The sequence below is a fragment of the Sparus aurata genome, chromosome 13 (assembly GCF_900880675.1).
Source record: "Sparus aurata chromosome 13, fSpaAur1.1, whole genome shotgun sequence".
NCBI classification, from domain to species: domain Eukaryota; kingdom Metazoa; phylum Chordata; class Actinopteri; order Spariformes; family Sparidae; genus Sparus; species Sparus aurata.
The window spans coordinates 31,778,289-31,792,103 of NC_044199.1; the positions used below are offsets into that span (position 1 = coordinate 31,778,289).

General features: G+C 42.6%; 1 protein-coding gene across 1 annotated transcript in view; it reads left to right on the top strand.

The window, feature by feature from the left end:
* Window positions 1-13,815, top strand: part of LOC115594825 (rho GTPase-activating protein 7-like) — a 43,141-nt gene that overhangs the window by 17,355 nt on the left and 11,971 nt on the right. The window contains exons 6-12 of the mRNA XM_030439078.1: window positions 63-276; window positions 366-764; window positions 3,927-4,264; window positions 6,444-6,620; window positions 9,493-9,652; window positions 9,759-9,957; window positions 11,769-11,982. Coding sequence (XP_030294938.1) covers window positions 63-276; window positions 366-764; window positions 3,927-4,264; window positions 6,444-6,620; window positions 9,493-9,652; window positions 9,759-9,957; window positions 11,769-11,982 — 1,701 coding nt within the window. The remainder of the gene's footprint in view (window positions 1-62; window positions 277-365; window positions 765-3,926; window positions 4,265-6,443; window positions 6,621-9,492; window positions 9,653-9,758; window positions 9,958-11,768; window positions 11,983-13,815) is intronic.

The following is a 13,815-nucleotide window of genomic DNA, read 5'->3' on the forward strand; positions in this document are numbered from 1 at the left end:
TGCTTCATACCGTTCCCTGTGCATCTTTAACTGTGGAGCTCTTTCCTCCTGAATGTCTCCAGTCTGCAGGTTCGACCCGGCAGCCGGGAGTCTTCCTCACCTTCGTCCACTCACACCATCAGCAGCAGCAGCAGTAACAGCCAGTCAGAGAGCAGCAGCACTGTCAGCACGCCCAGCCCAGTCACACGGGTCAGGAGTAACTGCAAACGCTCCAACAGTGGTGTCGGGGTCGGCGGTGGAACGACCCGGAACAACCAGAACCACCCAGGAACAGAGGTCAGTTACAAACATGAGGCCTCATTATCGAATCTACAATAAGCACCTTTCTATTAAACCTCCTCTCATCCGTCTCTTCACCCTCTCAGGACTACAGGAACCAGATCAACAACAACAACAACAGCCTCCACGAGAGTCTCGTCTTCCAGATCCCCCACGGACACAAACCGGGGACCTTCCCCACCTCCCTCGCACACAAACACGCCATCCTGTCCCCCATCATCGACAACACCAACGTCAATTGGAGGACCGGGAGCTTCCACGGTTTCCGGGGGCGACACAGCGTCCGACGTGGCCCGTCCTCGCTGGCCGCCAGTGACCAGGACCCCTCGTCTTCCTCCTCCTGTGACGTCCCGAGTCCGCTCGCCGCGCTTGAACACCGGCTCAGCATCTACGACAACGTGCCCGACGACCAGCAGCTGTCTGGAAGTGACGGCGGCAGTGGAGGGAGCGTCAGCGATGCAGAACGGATGGGCGAGGAGTCGGAGGTGGGTCACAAGACGGTTTCTCTACTCTACTTTATATTTGGATTTACATCTTTTCAGGTGATTTTTCAATTTTGTTTTATTTTGTATTTTTTCAAAAAAACACAATTTCCATTTTGCTCAGAGTCGCTGCTGCCAACGGCACATTGAAAATGGTTTATTTGTTCATATAATCCAGCAGGAAAAGCAGATAAAGTGATGCTTTGGGCAAGTTCGAAGCCTCATTATGTAACAAATACTTTTTGTTCTGATCGTCTACGTTTCTTTTTCCTTTAAGCTCTTTCTTTGTGCTTCAAACACTTATTCTCCCAGGACTTTAAACGCAAGTGCAACACCACGCGTCTTTGGAGAGACGCTGCATCATTGACCCAATAAATTGTTCAATCAGAGATAATTTCACAGACAGAAACACACACAAGAAACAGAATTCAAACTAATAAACAACATCGTTTTCGTGTTTTTTCCCAGTTTTCAAGTCCTCCATTTAGGAATACGTAGAAAAAACAAAAACAATTCGCCCTCAGATGTAGCCGAAGCATCGAGGGATACTGACAGTTTCCATTCTTTAAAACAGTTCATACTGATTATATTATATAAAATACTAACAAATATGTGGCAACACGTGTCTTGACCTTTAGCTAGGAATATTAAATACAGGTCACCTTTTCTAAAAGTATCAGTACATGGAGCTAATCAAAGAAGCGACGTTGGCAATGTATGTTTCTGCAAAACATGAATATATGTTGAAACGTAACATTTCTTTATGTTTCATCTTTGCATTCAAATATTATGCTGAAAAAACACATTAAAACAGTAACACTCCTCTGGTGCTCCGAGCTCCTGGTCTGGACCACTACATGCATGATGAACTAAGTAGCAAGCAGTTAGCTGTTGATATGCTTACATTTGAGTTAGATAATACGTATTCACCTTTAAAATAACTGGTTCTGTTGCCACAAACACGGCGTAGAAAATGCCCAGTATCCAGTGGTTTCACTCTTATAATGTGGAAACACAGTCTTGAACAGTGGTGTCCGGCTTGACTGCCTTCTTGCAACAGCTGTAACGTAAACATCCGCAAACAAATCTCCTTCTAACCGGAGGAGCAGTGACTGTTTGAGACTGTTTAACAACAGGAACTGTGAACTGTCACGATGTTGGATGATCAAATTTTAACGGCCCAGATTTACTGGAGTTATTCCTGATATTTCGTCTGTGGATTTGTTCCAGAAATGACAGAACGGGTCAGAGAGAGAGAGAGAGACAGAGTGATTGATTAGTCACAGTTCAGGATCAACATGTGCGATAGATTATGGTCGTCTGTGCCCTCTGGTGACGGTTTTATGGAGTGACTTACCAATCAAATACGTATCAAAACACAACATCAGGAGCAGTCTGTCTCTCTCTCGTTGGCTCTGCTGCCTCTCCGCTAAAGAAAGAATAAAACCCCCGTAAAATAAAGTCAAATACAAAGACAGGTTACTCAATAAAGGACAGAGATTCTGCTGAGCTCAGCACCATACGGAGCTTCCCCATAAATCCGGGAATCATTTTGTGAGTGCTCGTATCAAACTCCATTTTTAGATTGAAACTATACAATCGTCTCTGACTACTCGCAGTATATTAATCATCTCAACCTCAGGAGTGTTTCTGTCTGGAGCCACTTGGGAGGGAAAAGTTGGAACCGTCTGTGACAAGAAGATGGCAGCCATGGAAGTAAAAGCTGACATAAAATATTATAGAAGTGATTAGGTAATGGCTTTTAAGGAACCAGTTATATAGATATATATTTTTTTTTACTCCTGTTCTTTGGGGAGACTGAGTGTAATACCCGTCCTCCAAAAAGTGACGTATTGCAATCAAATCCTTCATTTTGCAAAAAGTCCTAAAATCTGCTGAATCCGCCGTCTGAACAGAAAGTTTCAATAGCACGGTTTTTCTTTTTTTCTGCTTGTCGTCATTTTTTTCATTAAAGTAAGAGACATTAAACTGTCCGCGTCATCGAGAAACGTACTTGACTTGTTCTGGCAAAGACGCTTTATTCTGAAAAATCTGGGAAACTGATTTTCTTAAAGGGACAGTGTGTAAAGATTTAAGTAATTTATTAACTCAAGTCAGCGTCTTCGTTCATAAGTAAGTCCTCATTGGTGTACAATTACCTCTGCCAACAATCTGACTTATCCTCCTGAGCGAAGAATTACCTATCTGATTATACACAGCACGGGCAAGCTCTATGGAGGCCGCCATGTCTTTCCGGTTTTAAAAAAACTATGGACTGCCGAGAGGGACACAAAGCACTACGTGGTACTACGTAGTAAGGCTAAACACGTTTTCTCTCAGAGCTAGCTTGACTGTGGAACTGAGAGGGAGCTCAGCGAAAGCGCTCGTCACTTACAATAACAATAACTAACTACATCTTTACCTCGTTACTTGAATCAGTAGAAACACTCGACGCTGTTGGGAAAGAGTCCATATTTTGAAAATGAGTTTCTTGTCCGTCAGGGCCACCGTAGCTTCCGGAACGTCTCCAACGTCTTCAGAACGGGAGGGGTGAGCAAAGGAGTGTTGCAGTGTAGAACCTCACAGCTAGATGGCGCTAAATACTTGATATATTACACACTGTCCCTTTAAGATAACCAGGTAAAGTACTTTTAAGATCGCACAACTTCAATCTAATCGTCTGAAAAGTCCAATTTTCATTCTCACCTCAAACGACGGTCTCACGCTCGGCAGTCGTCTCCCACACACGACACGGTAAAATCTGACAAATGAACTCTACTTCTGTACAATCTGAAGAAACTGATCACCTCAAACTTAACAAGTAAAATAGACTATTCATTCCAAATTGGTAAAACTTAGCTTGCATAACTTAAATCTAATCGTCGAGTTGGGATAAGAGAAGTTCATGTTTTGGACCCGATAATTGGGTCTGAGCCTGTTCGTCTCCTTGGTTACTATTAATCATTATGGTATCAGTCCTGAAAAAAACACATCAGTCGACCCCAAATAACCAAGTAAAGTAGAATAAAGATTTCAAATTGTTAAAACTTTTCAACTCTTCCAACTTGGCTTTAATATTCTGCTTTACTTGGTAATTCTGAGGTAACTGGTTTCCTTGATGAAATGTTCCTTTAATTTTTCCCTACATTCTCTCCTCTCTCTCAGGTGAGTCGACTGTTGGCAGGTGAGGATGTTTTCTCGGCTCTGGACAGCGTCTTGGAGAGAATCAGCGACCTCCAACAACTCGTCTCCACCTGGTCTGAGAATCTATCCGAGGACGACTTTCAGAGAGGTTCCTCGTCCTCCACCTCCTCCTCCTCCTCCTCTTCCTCCTCGTCTCCCCCTTCTTCCTCCCAGGACTCACCTGCCCACGGCTCCTCCGCCGCCTCCCCTCGCCCCTCCTCCCCCAGAAACATCCACCTGGAGGAGGAGGAGGAGAGCCGCGAGACGGTACCGGTGAACGGCGAGGAGCCGGAGACGGGATCGCCTCAACCGAGGAGCAGGTGAGGAAACTTGGACTGTAAAACTATTCAAGCAGTTATATCAAGTTTTATTTATAGAGCGCGTCATATTTCACAAGCAGTATAAGTCAAAGTGGTAAAAACAGATCATTAAAGAAAGTCGACACGGAAAACTCAATAACGCTGCGGTGACATTTAACTTCCTTGCCGCTGAAAGCCAATTTTCTTTTCTGGCAGCAAAACTCAGGTTGTGTAAATATAAAGTAATTAGCGGACACTTTTAATTGCTCTGGAGTTTTGTAAACAAGCCCTAATAATGACACTTAGAGGGGTTTGACGGTGGAGTCACTGGGAGGCACTCAAGATAAAAGCGGCGGCCTCGTGGCGAACAGTTCTGATCGTCTCTTTATGGAGCTGCTTTTACACGTCTTAGTTGTTGCAGTTGTTCTCATATACAGAGCAATAAAAAGTTATGAAGCCGCTCCTGAAATGTAAAGTCAAGCCGCATCATCGGCGCGCTGAAGGACGCTGCTGGTTTCTCATTCTCAGCTCTGAATGTTTTACAGGCTCGGCTTTAATATAGGCGCCCGATTACGTGTGTCTGGATGTGCACCGTGCCGCAGTAACACGCCGGCTCGAGGGACGGGGGCGTCTGTTCCACATGTACTATTCCCATTATTAATTATTTATGTCATAATGATTCCAGTAAGGATGTATTCTCTATTTACCCCTCACAAAACATATCTACATATATGAATATATAAGTAAACACACACAGTTTCCTTTTCTGCAAACATGAATAAATAAATGTTAAAATCATGTGGTTGATCCCTTTACTTTTTAACGTGCTGATATTCTGAGGTTATACTAAGAATAACAGGCCAACAGTGTTTGATTTTAGAACTTCTTCTTGTGTGTTGAGGAGCTGCAGAGTTGATTTGTGATAAAATTGTAACCTGTACGGTACATTTAGTGCCACCTGGCAACTCCTCTGCTGAACTTTCCCTCCAATCTGGATGCTAACACCGCTAACCGCTCTTCTTCTGTGGTTAGCACTGTTGCCTCGCAGAAAGAAGGTCCTTCGGTGCAGAGCTTGCATGTTCTCCCAGTGCTTGCATGGTTTTTCTCCGGGTTCTCCGGTTTCCCCCATACGGAAGAGGATTAGGGCCACATGTGAATTTTTTTTTTAGTTCTGACTTTAAAGTCAAAATTCTGAGAAAAAAGTCAGAATTCTGAGAAAAAAGTCAGAAGTCTGCACATGTAAAACATGTTTGAGTTCTGACTTTATTCTCAGACTTCTGACTTTTTCTCAGAATTCTGACTTTTTTCTCAGAATTCTGACTTCTTTCTCAGAATTCTGAGAATAAAGTCAGAAGTCTGCACATGTGAAACATTTTTAAGTTCTGACTTTAATCTCAGAATTCTGAAAAAAAAAGTCAGAATTCAGACTTTATTCTCAGAATTCTGACTTTAATCTCAGAATTCTGAAAAAAAAGTCAGAATTCAGACTTTAATCTCAGAATTCTGAGATTGAAGTCAGAATTCCGAGAATAAAGTCAGAAGTCTGCACATGTAAAACATTTTGTAAGTTCTGACTTTTTTCTCAGAATTCTGAAAAAAAAAGTCAGAATTCAGACTTTATTCTTAGAATTCGGACTTTAATCTCAGAATTCTGAAAAAAAAGTCAGAATTCAGACTTTAATCTCAGAATTCTGACTTCCTTTTCAGAATTCTGAGAATAAAGTCAGAAGTCTGCACATGTAAAACATTTTTAAGTTCTGACTTTTTTCTCAGACTTCTGGCTTTAATCTCAGAATTCTGAAAAAAAGTCAGAATTCTGACTTTAATCTCAGAATTGTGACTTTAAAGTCAGAACTAAAAAAAAAAATTCACATGTGGCCCTAATCCTCTTCCGTACCCCCACCATCAAAAACATGCACAGATTCTCCATCTTGACCAAAGGCGCTGGCTAAGATCTGGAGTTGGTCCCTGGGCGCTCATCGCTCTCTCGGGATGGAATAAACGCAGTGCAGCAGTTTCACTTCCTCATTATGAACATGGATCTCTCTTATTGGGGCATCTAAAGATCAGAACGTGAAGCTGTAATCCAGTAACTTAATATTTTCAGTAATGTCTCGAAGAATGTGTGTGAACTCCGGAGCATAATTAGTTCCTGTTTCTGTTGTTAATGCTAACATTATTTGTGCGCTTGCGTTTCCAGCAGAGTGAGCCAGCAGCTGCACTGGTCCAGTGAACAGAGCCTGCCCTCCCTTCCCACCAGTCCAGGAGTGGAGAACCAGTCCGTCTCCCAGTTCCTCCTGCTGCAGAAACTCTCGCTGCTCAAACTCACCGCTCTCATGGACAAATACTCCCCGTCCAGCAAGCAGGGCTGGAACTGGTAAGAAGTGTGAAAGGATGGCGCTTCAGTGGAGTTTTGGGGTGATTTCACGAGGGTTCGGCGGAGGTTTGGGAAAGTGTGAAGCAAAAATAAATCCGTGGAAAGTATTCCCAGATGTGTTGCTCCTGCACAGCTGCACGGAGAAACGTATCAAGGAAACCACTGCGGAAAGGAGGGCAGGTGGGTGGGCCGAGGGTAAATATTTCAGGCAGCCTGTTCAGAAGATTCATTCATTATTCATGGCTCAGGTGCAACCTTGCCTCGGCGTAAAACAACAACAGCATGCTTCAAGAGGAATAAACAACCCCGGAAAGGAGAGCGAGTGCCTCACCGCGAGTCTGTAATCCTGGCAAATCAGAGGGAAGTTCCTCTCTGCTCCATCGTTAGACTCGCTTTAGACTTTTTTACTTCTAAAGCAACTTTTTAGCTTTGTCTTATAATTAGTTTGAGATCAAACTGCGTCCTGTTTTAAACGCGGGATGTTTTCATTGCACTTTTTATTGACGTAGATGGATTTAACGAGATCAGCGCTCTGCTTCCTACACTGATTGTGCAATAAGCTCTCGTGCCAAATTGACACAAATTCATTTTTTTTCAGAATAATAAAAACATTGAGATATCCTGCTTGTTTACTTAACGTTTGAATTTACAGATGTGTTCTGAGAAAACACACGAGCTGCTTGTTTTCTGCTTTGGTAGAAAACCAATTAGCTTTTTTTTTTTGCCAAGGTTGTTACGCTCAATGAGATCAGGCTGAATGTGGGAGCTGAGCGTCGAACAGAAAACCCTCCTGAAACGACTCCTCGTGGATATTACTCTTTTCATTTTCAGGATCAATCGTGGAATAACACTCGCTCTGCGGCAGCAGGTTGAAAAGCACCAGGGAGGTGTTACCTGTAGGTTTAGCACTTCATACTGCTCCATTTAGCAGGGTTTAGACTTTAATGAGTCACATTAAAGGGAGGGGAAATTAATGGAAATCATGTGAGGCCTCATCTCGAAGGATGAAAAGAAGAAAATATCAAATTATAATTTGTTTCAACAAAGGACGAGTTTTAAATGAACACTGAACTCTGAAGTGCAAATTACCTGTTCCTTCCCCTCAACACATCGTCTGCTTTCACCCCACAAAGTACACGTATGTTAAGTTACGTTACTGTTGAGTTGTTCAGAGTGTTTAGGCTGATTTAAGGAGGATTTAGTTGTAGTGCAATAACTTTAGCCGATGCCACCTCATGAGTTGAAAGTTGAGGTTGAAATCCAGAACAAATAATGTACTTTTATATGATTTAAGTAAAATATCATGTCAATATCCAAACTCGTGATGAAGGAAAATCCTCATTGGGTAGCTGGCTGAATTTTATCTACTCAAGTTTATAGAAAAACATGTTAGGGGCCTGTTGAAGTATGCTAGCAAACGTTAGCCTCATGGGCTAGAATATTTACCGTTCCTTGGCAGAAACGTCAGGCGCTCCACGATGCCTCGCTCATTAGTTGTTGAGGTTAGAAAGAACAGATGTAATCATCCAGATTTTAAAGACTGTAAATATCAATCATGGCTTAAAACTGAATCCGTAAACCCCTCAAATTAGAAAAATATTCTGTGTTGAACGGGGAAAAACCCTAGATAATATGAATCCAACATACTGTGTTATAGCAGAGATTCAGTCATAAAAAGATATATATATATTTTAACCTAACATAAAATTGATGAGGGGCTGGATCCAAAACATTTTAATCAAAAGACGGACACAACTCAACAGTCACGTCTCGCTAAAGGTCAGACATTAATGTGAAACTCTCGCCAAAAAGCAACCGAGGCCCGAAAACGAAACTACAGCAAGCCTTAAAAGTGCCTCTTTCCTCATAATTATGCATTTTCACAAAGGTTTGACTCATATTCAATCACAAATAAAGCCTCGGTTGCTTTTTGGTGAGAGTTTCACTTTGAGTTTGAGCTCTAAAGCCCCGTTAGACCAACTCCTCCAGCAATCAGGAGAAAATCTCTTCATGCTTCAACAATTAGCTGCTGTCATTTCACTGGTGATGCCAAAGCAAGTATCAGACAATTAAAAAGTGCAGCAGTTCGCCACTGATTGGTTGACACTCTGAGACTCTTCCCTCAAAAACGGCTGCTGTTAAATTTAGAGGAAAAACCAGAAAGAGGTCTGAAAGCACTCAGAGTGCCGGTGAGCTGACCTTTTCTCTGTGACTGTGCACTTACCGGGCTGCCATGTAACTTTTAGGCGGATGAGTAAAGTAGAGAAGAGATTTCATCGCTGATTGTTGGAGTGCTTCGGATCCCTCGTATTAAACACGACTATTACAAGACTGCACATTTAGCCAGAGTGCACTCTGCCCTGCAGCTTAACAGAGTTAAAAGCTAAAAAGCATTGCGGCGTTCGTGCAGTTTTCACAAAGGTTGACTTTTAGAGGCCCCCACATCTGGACCCACGTAAGTGTCCAACAGAAAATGAAATAGAATAAAACAGTCAGTGGTTTAACAGTTAAAATGTTGCTGATTTCAGTTGAGAAAGACGAGGAAACTTCAGCGCAGTAACAACAATCTGTTTGATCGACGTCCATTTCTTCTCCACGCCTGTATGTTCTTCCTGCAGAGCTGATTTGAATGGCAAACACATTTTTAGCGATCACTGGGGACTCGTGTTATCAAAAAGTGTTTATTTGGCTCTTCCTTCAAAAGGAAACACATCCAACAGCAGCCAAGTTGAGCATTTTTACACACTTGACTGCTTGAGATTACAAACTCCCTCGAGATGTGCGAAACCATTCCTGAGCTTTCTTTAACTTTCTGACTTTTTCCTCGGTGCTGTTTGATTGTTGAGTGTGAGACTTTCTCTGTCACCTGTAGGACTGTTCCTAAACCGCCGAGGAAGACCAAGGTGACGGAGGTGAAAGGTCGGCGGGTCTTCGGGGTTCCTCTGCTCGTCAGCGTCCAGCAGACCGGAGAGCCTCTTCCTCCCAGCATCCTCAGAGCGCTGGTCTACCTGAGGACCGAGTGTTTGGACCAGGTCCGATTGAAATAAATGTCATTGTAGAGTTTTTCTTATTCGATTCTTTGAGACCACCAATAAGACATTTGTATCGGGAGTTCATTTGTGCTGTGTTTTCTCTCAGGTTGGTCTTTTCCGGAAGTCAGGGGTGAAGTCTCGTATCCAGTACCTCCGTGAGCTGTTGGAGTCGGACCCGGACGGTGTTTCATACGACAGCCAGTCAGCCTTCGACGTGGCCGACATGGTGAAGCAGTACTTCAGAGACCTGCCAGAACCCGTCTTCAGCAGCAGACTCTGCGAGTCCTTCCTGCACATTTACCAATGTGAGCAGCTACTACACTCATCATTATTATCATCATTATTTTAATTTATGTGTGAAACTAAATGAAATACTGTTTTGGCAGGAGATTTTCTTTTTTTTTTTTTTTTTATGGCTCATTTTGCAAAAATCTTTGTTTTTTGTCTCTCGTACCAAAACTTTTTTAGATGTTTAAAAAAAAAATCTTCTGGAAAAAAATAATATTTTTTAGTATTATTGATTTCTTGTGAGGGATTTTTTTCCTTTTTATTTGGTAGAAAAATTGGGATTTTTTTTTTTTTTCAAGAAGACATTTTTTAAGCGTTTGTTTTTTCTTTTGCCGACCAAAACTTTTTTACACGTCTTCAAGTAAAAAAAAAAAAATTGTCCTCATGTGAATTTTGTTGACCCTCCCAAATAAACAAACGCAATGATAAATAGAATAAATAACAAAGAATAAAAAAAGAATCAAACACTTAAAAAAGTCAGAATGATTTTTTTTTCCCGCACATTTCTTTTGTTTGTTTTTTTATTCTTTCTTTGTTATTTATTATTTTTATTATTGTGTTTGTTTATTTTCGCCGTCCTTTTTACTCAATTTCACGCATCAAAAACATTTTGGGGGTGTATTTTTTATCATCTGTGAATTAATTTTTTTGTGTCGAAAAGTTTTTGGCCAGATAATTTCATACTTATTTATTTTGTATACCTCATTAAGAGTTTGTTTTTTACCCCCAACAAAACTTTTTATCTTCACTCAGTTTTGATTGATGATTTTTTTCTCCTGAATTTGTTTTTGTCCATAATTACAATACTTTTATTATTTCTCATGGCTTATTAACTTCATTTGTTGTACAGACTTAAAGGAGAACTTCGGTCGATTTAAACATGCAGCTTCATTGCTCAAGCTACCCTTGACTTGCCAGTACCGAAGACGCAAACAAATTTGATCCAGCCACTACAGAGCTCCGTGAACGGAGACGTAGCATTGAACACTAACAGCATGGGGTCAGAACTTTACACTGTGTTTTAAGCGTCTTAACATGCTCCACATCTCACACCAAAAGTTATGCAACATCAGCAGACACCTTAGCACACAGCACTGTAGCGTGTATGACTCAAAATGAATAAAAAAGTAGTTAAAACAGTGTGTTTGTGCAAGCAGCTACATATCTGTTTGTTGACATCCGTGTGTTCCGGTAGCTAGACCAAACTAGCATATCCATCGAGTGTGCACTTAACAGGCTTAACAGGCTATTGTAAGGCTCATGGCTCATGACAGGCTGTAACATGGACATGTACATTATGAACAGAAACACGAAAATGCTGGATTATGTTTCCGTCTCCGCCAGTGAGGGAGTAAGCGCACGCTCGACGGATCAGCTAGTTTAGTCTAGCTACCGGAAGACACGGATGTCAACAAACATGTAAATAGCTGCTTGCACAAACACACTGTTTTAACTACTTTTTTATTCAGTTTGAGTCATACACGCTACAGTGCTGTGTGCTAAGGTGTCTGCTGATGTTGCATAACTTTTGGTGTGAGATGTGGAGCATGTTAAGACGCTTAAAACACAGTCTAAAGTTCTGACCCCATGCTGTTAGCGTTCAATGCTACATCTCCGTTCACGGAGCTCTGTAATGGTTGGACCAAATGTGTTCGCGTCTTCAGTACTGGCAAGTCAAGGGTAGCTTGAGCAATGAAGCTGCATGTTTAAATCGACCGAAATTCTCCTTTAAGGGATATGAAGCAGTTGAAGAAATCCCAGTGAGCAGAAACATCAATGTGGCGTTCAAGTGCTCAGATATTCACCGGTTAACTTTTTCTGTTTTCAGATTTTCCAAAGGATCAGCAGCTGGTTGCAGCTCAGGCGGTCATCTTGCTGCTTCCTGACGAGAACAGGGAGGCGCTGCGGACGCTGCTGTTCTTCCTGCGGGACGTGGTGGCCTGCGTGGACGAGAACCAAATGACCCCGACCAACATCGCCGTTTGTCTGGCGCCGTCGCTGTTCCACCTCAACACCCTGAAGAGAGACGCCAACGCACCGAGGTGAGCTGAGACCGCAGACGCCGCCATGTTGCCTCTGATTTACTCTGTTAACGCTCTCTTAGTTTCAGCACACATCTCAGTAAAAGATGGAAATGAGTTTAGGATGTGTGACCCACATTTTCACGGTTACATAAGTCTCAGCAGCGGTTACATAATCCTCTGCTGTAGGTGTGGAGTCCACTCTGTGTGTTGATTCTGGTTCTGTTGGACCGAAGAACAAAACAATCATAACAACTCAAACACTTCCCCAAGTCTCAGCTCAGTAACCGCACATTGTTTATGTGACGTGTCATCTGGAGTTTATTTTCCCATCAGTGCTGTGCTTTTCATGAATCCATGTGTCCTTGAACACATCACGAAGGGTGGCTGTAAGAATTATCCCCTGGAAACAAATAAAACTCACACAGTTCTGACTGGTTTCACTCTGAGCTTCAGGTCTCTCGACATGCTGGTGTTTATAGTCGACTGAAGTGAAGAGACCACATTCCCATGGCGGCCATTTTCCTGTGATGTCACACTCAGGGTGGGGAGCTCAGCTGTTGTGCTGCTGCGTTTCGGTTTGCAGCTCGTATAAACGCAGGTAGTCGTAGATAAAACAACTCATTTGATAACCCGTTAGCCGACGTTAGCATTCAGCAGCTTCCTCTCTAACGTTACTTTGTGATTACATCCAGTACGTTTCACTTCCAGGGTTGACGAAGCGTGTTGAGATGTCCCGTCATATCATGTGACACAATAATGTGAGCTAGGAAGTGGCTGAATGCTAACGTTAGTTGTTGTCCAGCGGAAGCTAACAGGTGATCAAACACGCTGTTGTACCTTAAAGGGATATTCCGGTGTAAATTTAATCCATGGTCTAAATCACAGTGAAACTGTGTCAGACTCCCTCTTAAGAGATCAAGTTAGCAAACCGCTGATTTACGGAGTTTTATCAACCTCAGAAACGACCGCACGACAACAATACACTGCAGTAAATGGATCCAAATATAAACCGCCACCAAAAAGCCACAAATAATGTTCAGAACAGCACCAAACTTCAGCAACAGTACAAATAGGGTCTCAGCACATAGTCCGGGGCATCTAACCTCCGCTAGCTTAGCTGGATTTCTATTGTGAAGCTAAAAACAGAGTTCAACTCTCCTCCATCAGCTTCCGGGTCGGGGAAGTCCCGACGCGACGATTACCGAGTGCGGTTAGAAATGCTCAATTCCGTTCTTTTCCCTGTCCGCTCTCGATAATAACTGTTATAAACTGGCAGGTAAGACACATATGAACTTTGATTGCTTTTCCATGGAGTCATAATCATACATTTTCATCCATGAGCCGCGGAACTCTACTGCACTCGGTAATCGACTCGTCGGGACTTCCCGTCAACAGGAAGCTGCTGCAGAAGAGTGGTAAATTTAGTCAGCTTTTCAGTAGAAATCCAGCTAAGCTAGCGGAGGTTAGATGCCCCGGACTATGTGCTGAGACCCTATTTGTACTGTTGCTGAAGTTTGGTGCTGTTCTGAGCATTATTTGTGGCTTTTTGGTGGCGGTTTATATTTGGATCCATTTACTGCAGTGTATTGTTGTCGTGCGGTCGTTTCTGAGGTTGATAAAACTCCGTAAATTAGCGGTCTGCTAACTTGATCTCTCGAGAGGGAGTCTAACACAGTTTCACGGTGTGTTAGACCATGGATTAAATTTACACCGGAATATCCCTTTCAAATCCACCTGCTGTCTCGCCATGTTTCACGTTTGTACGTATTGGCGACCTGCAGCACAGCAGAGCGATATTTGCGCTTCCTCCCGTGAGTGATGTCAGAGGAAAATGGTCACCTATGGAAGGTG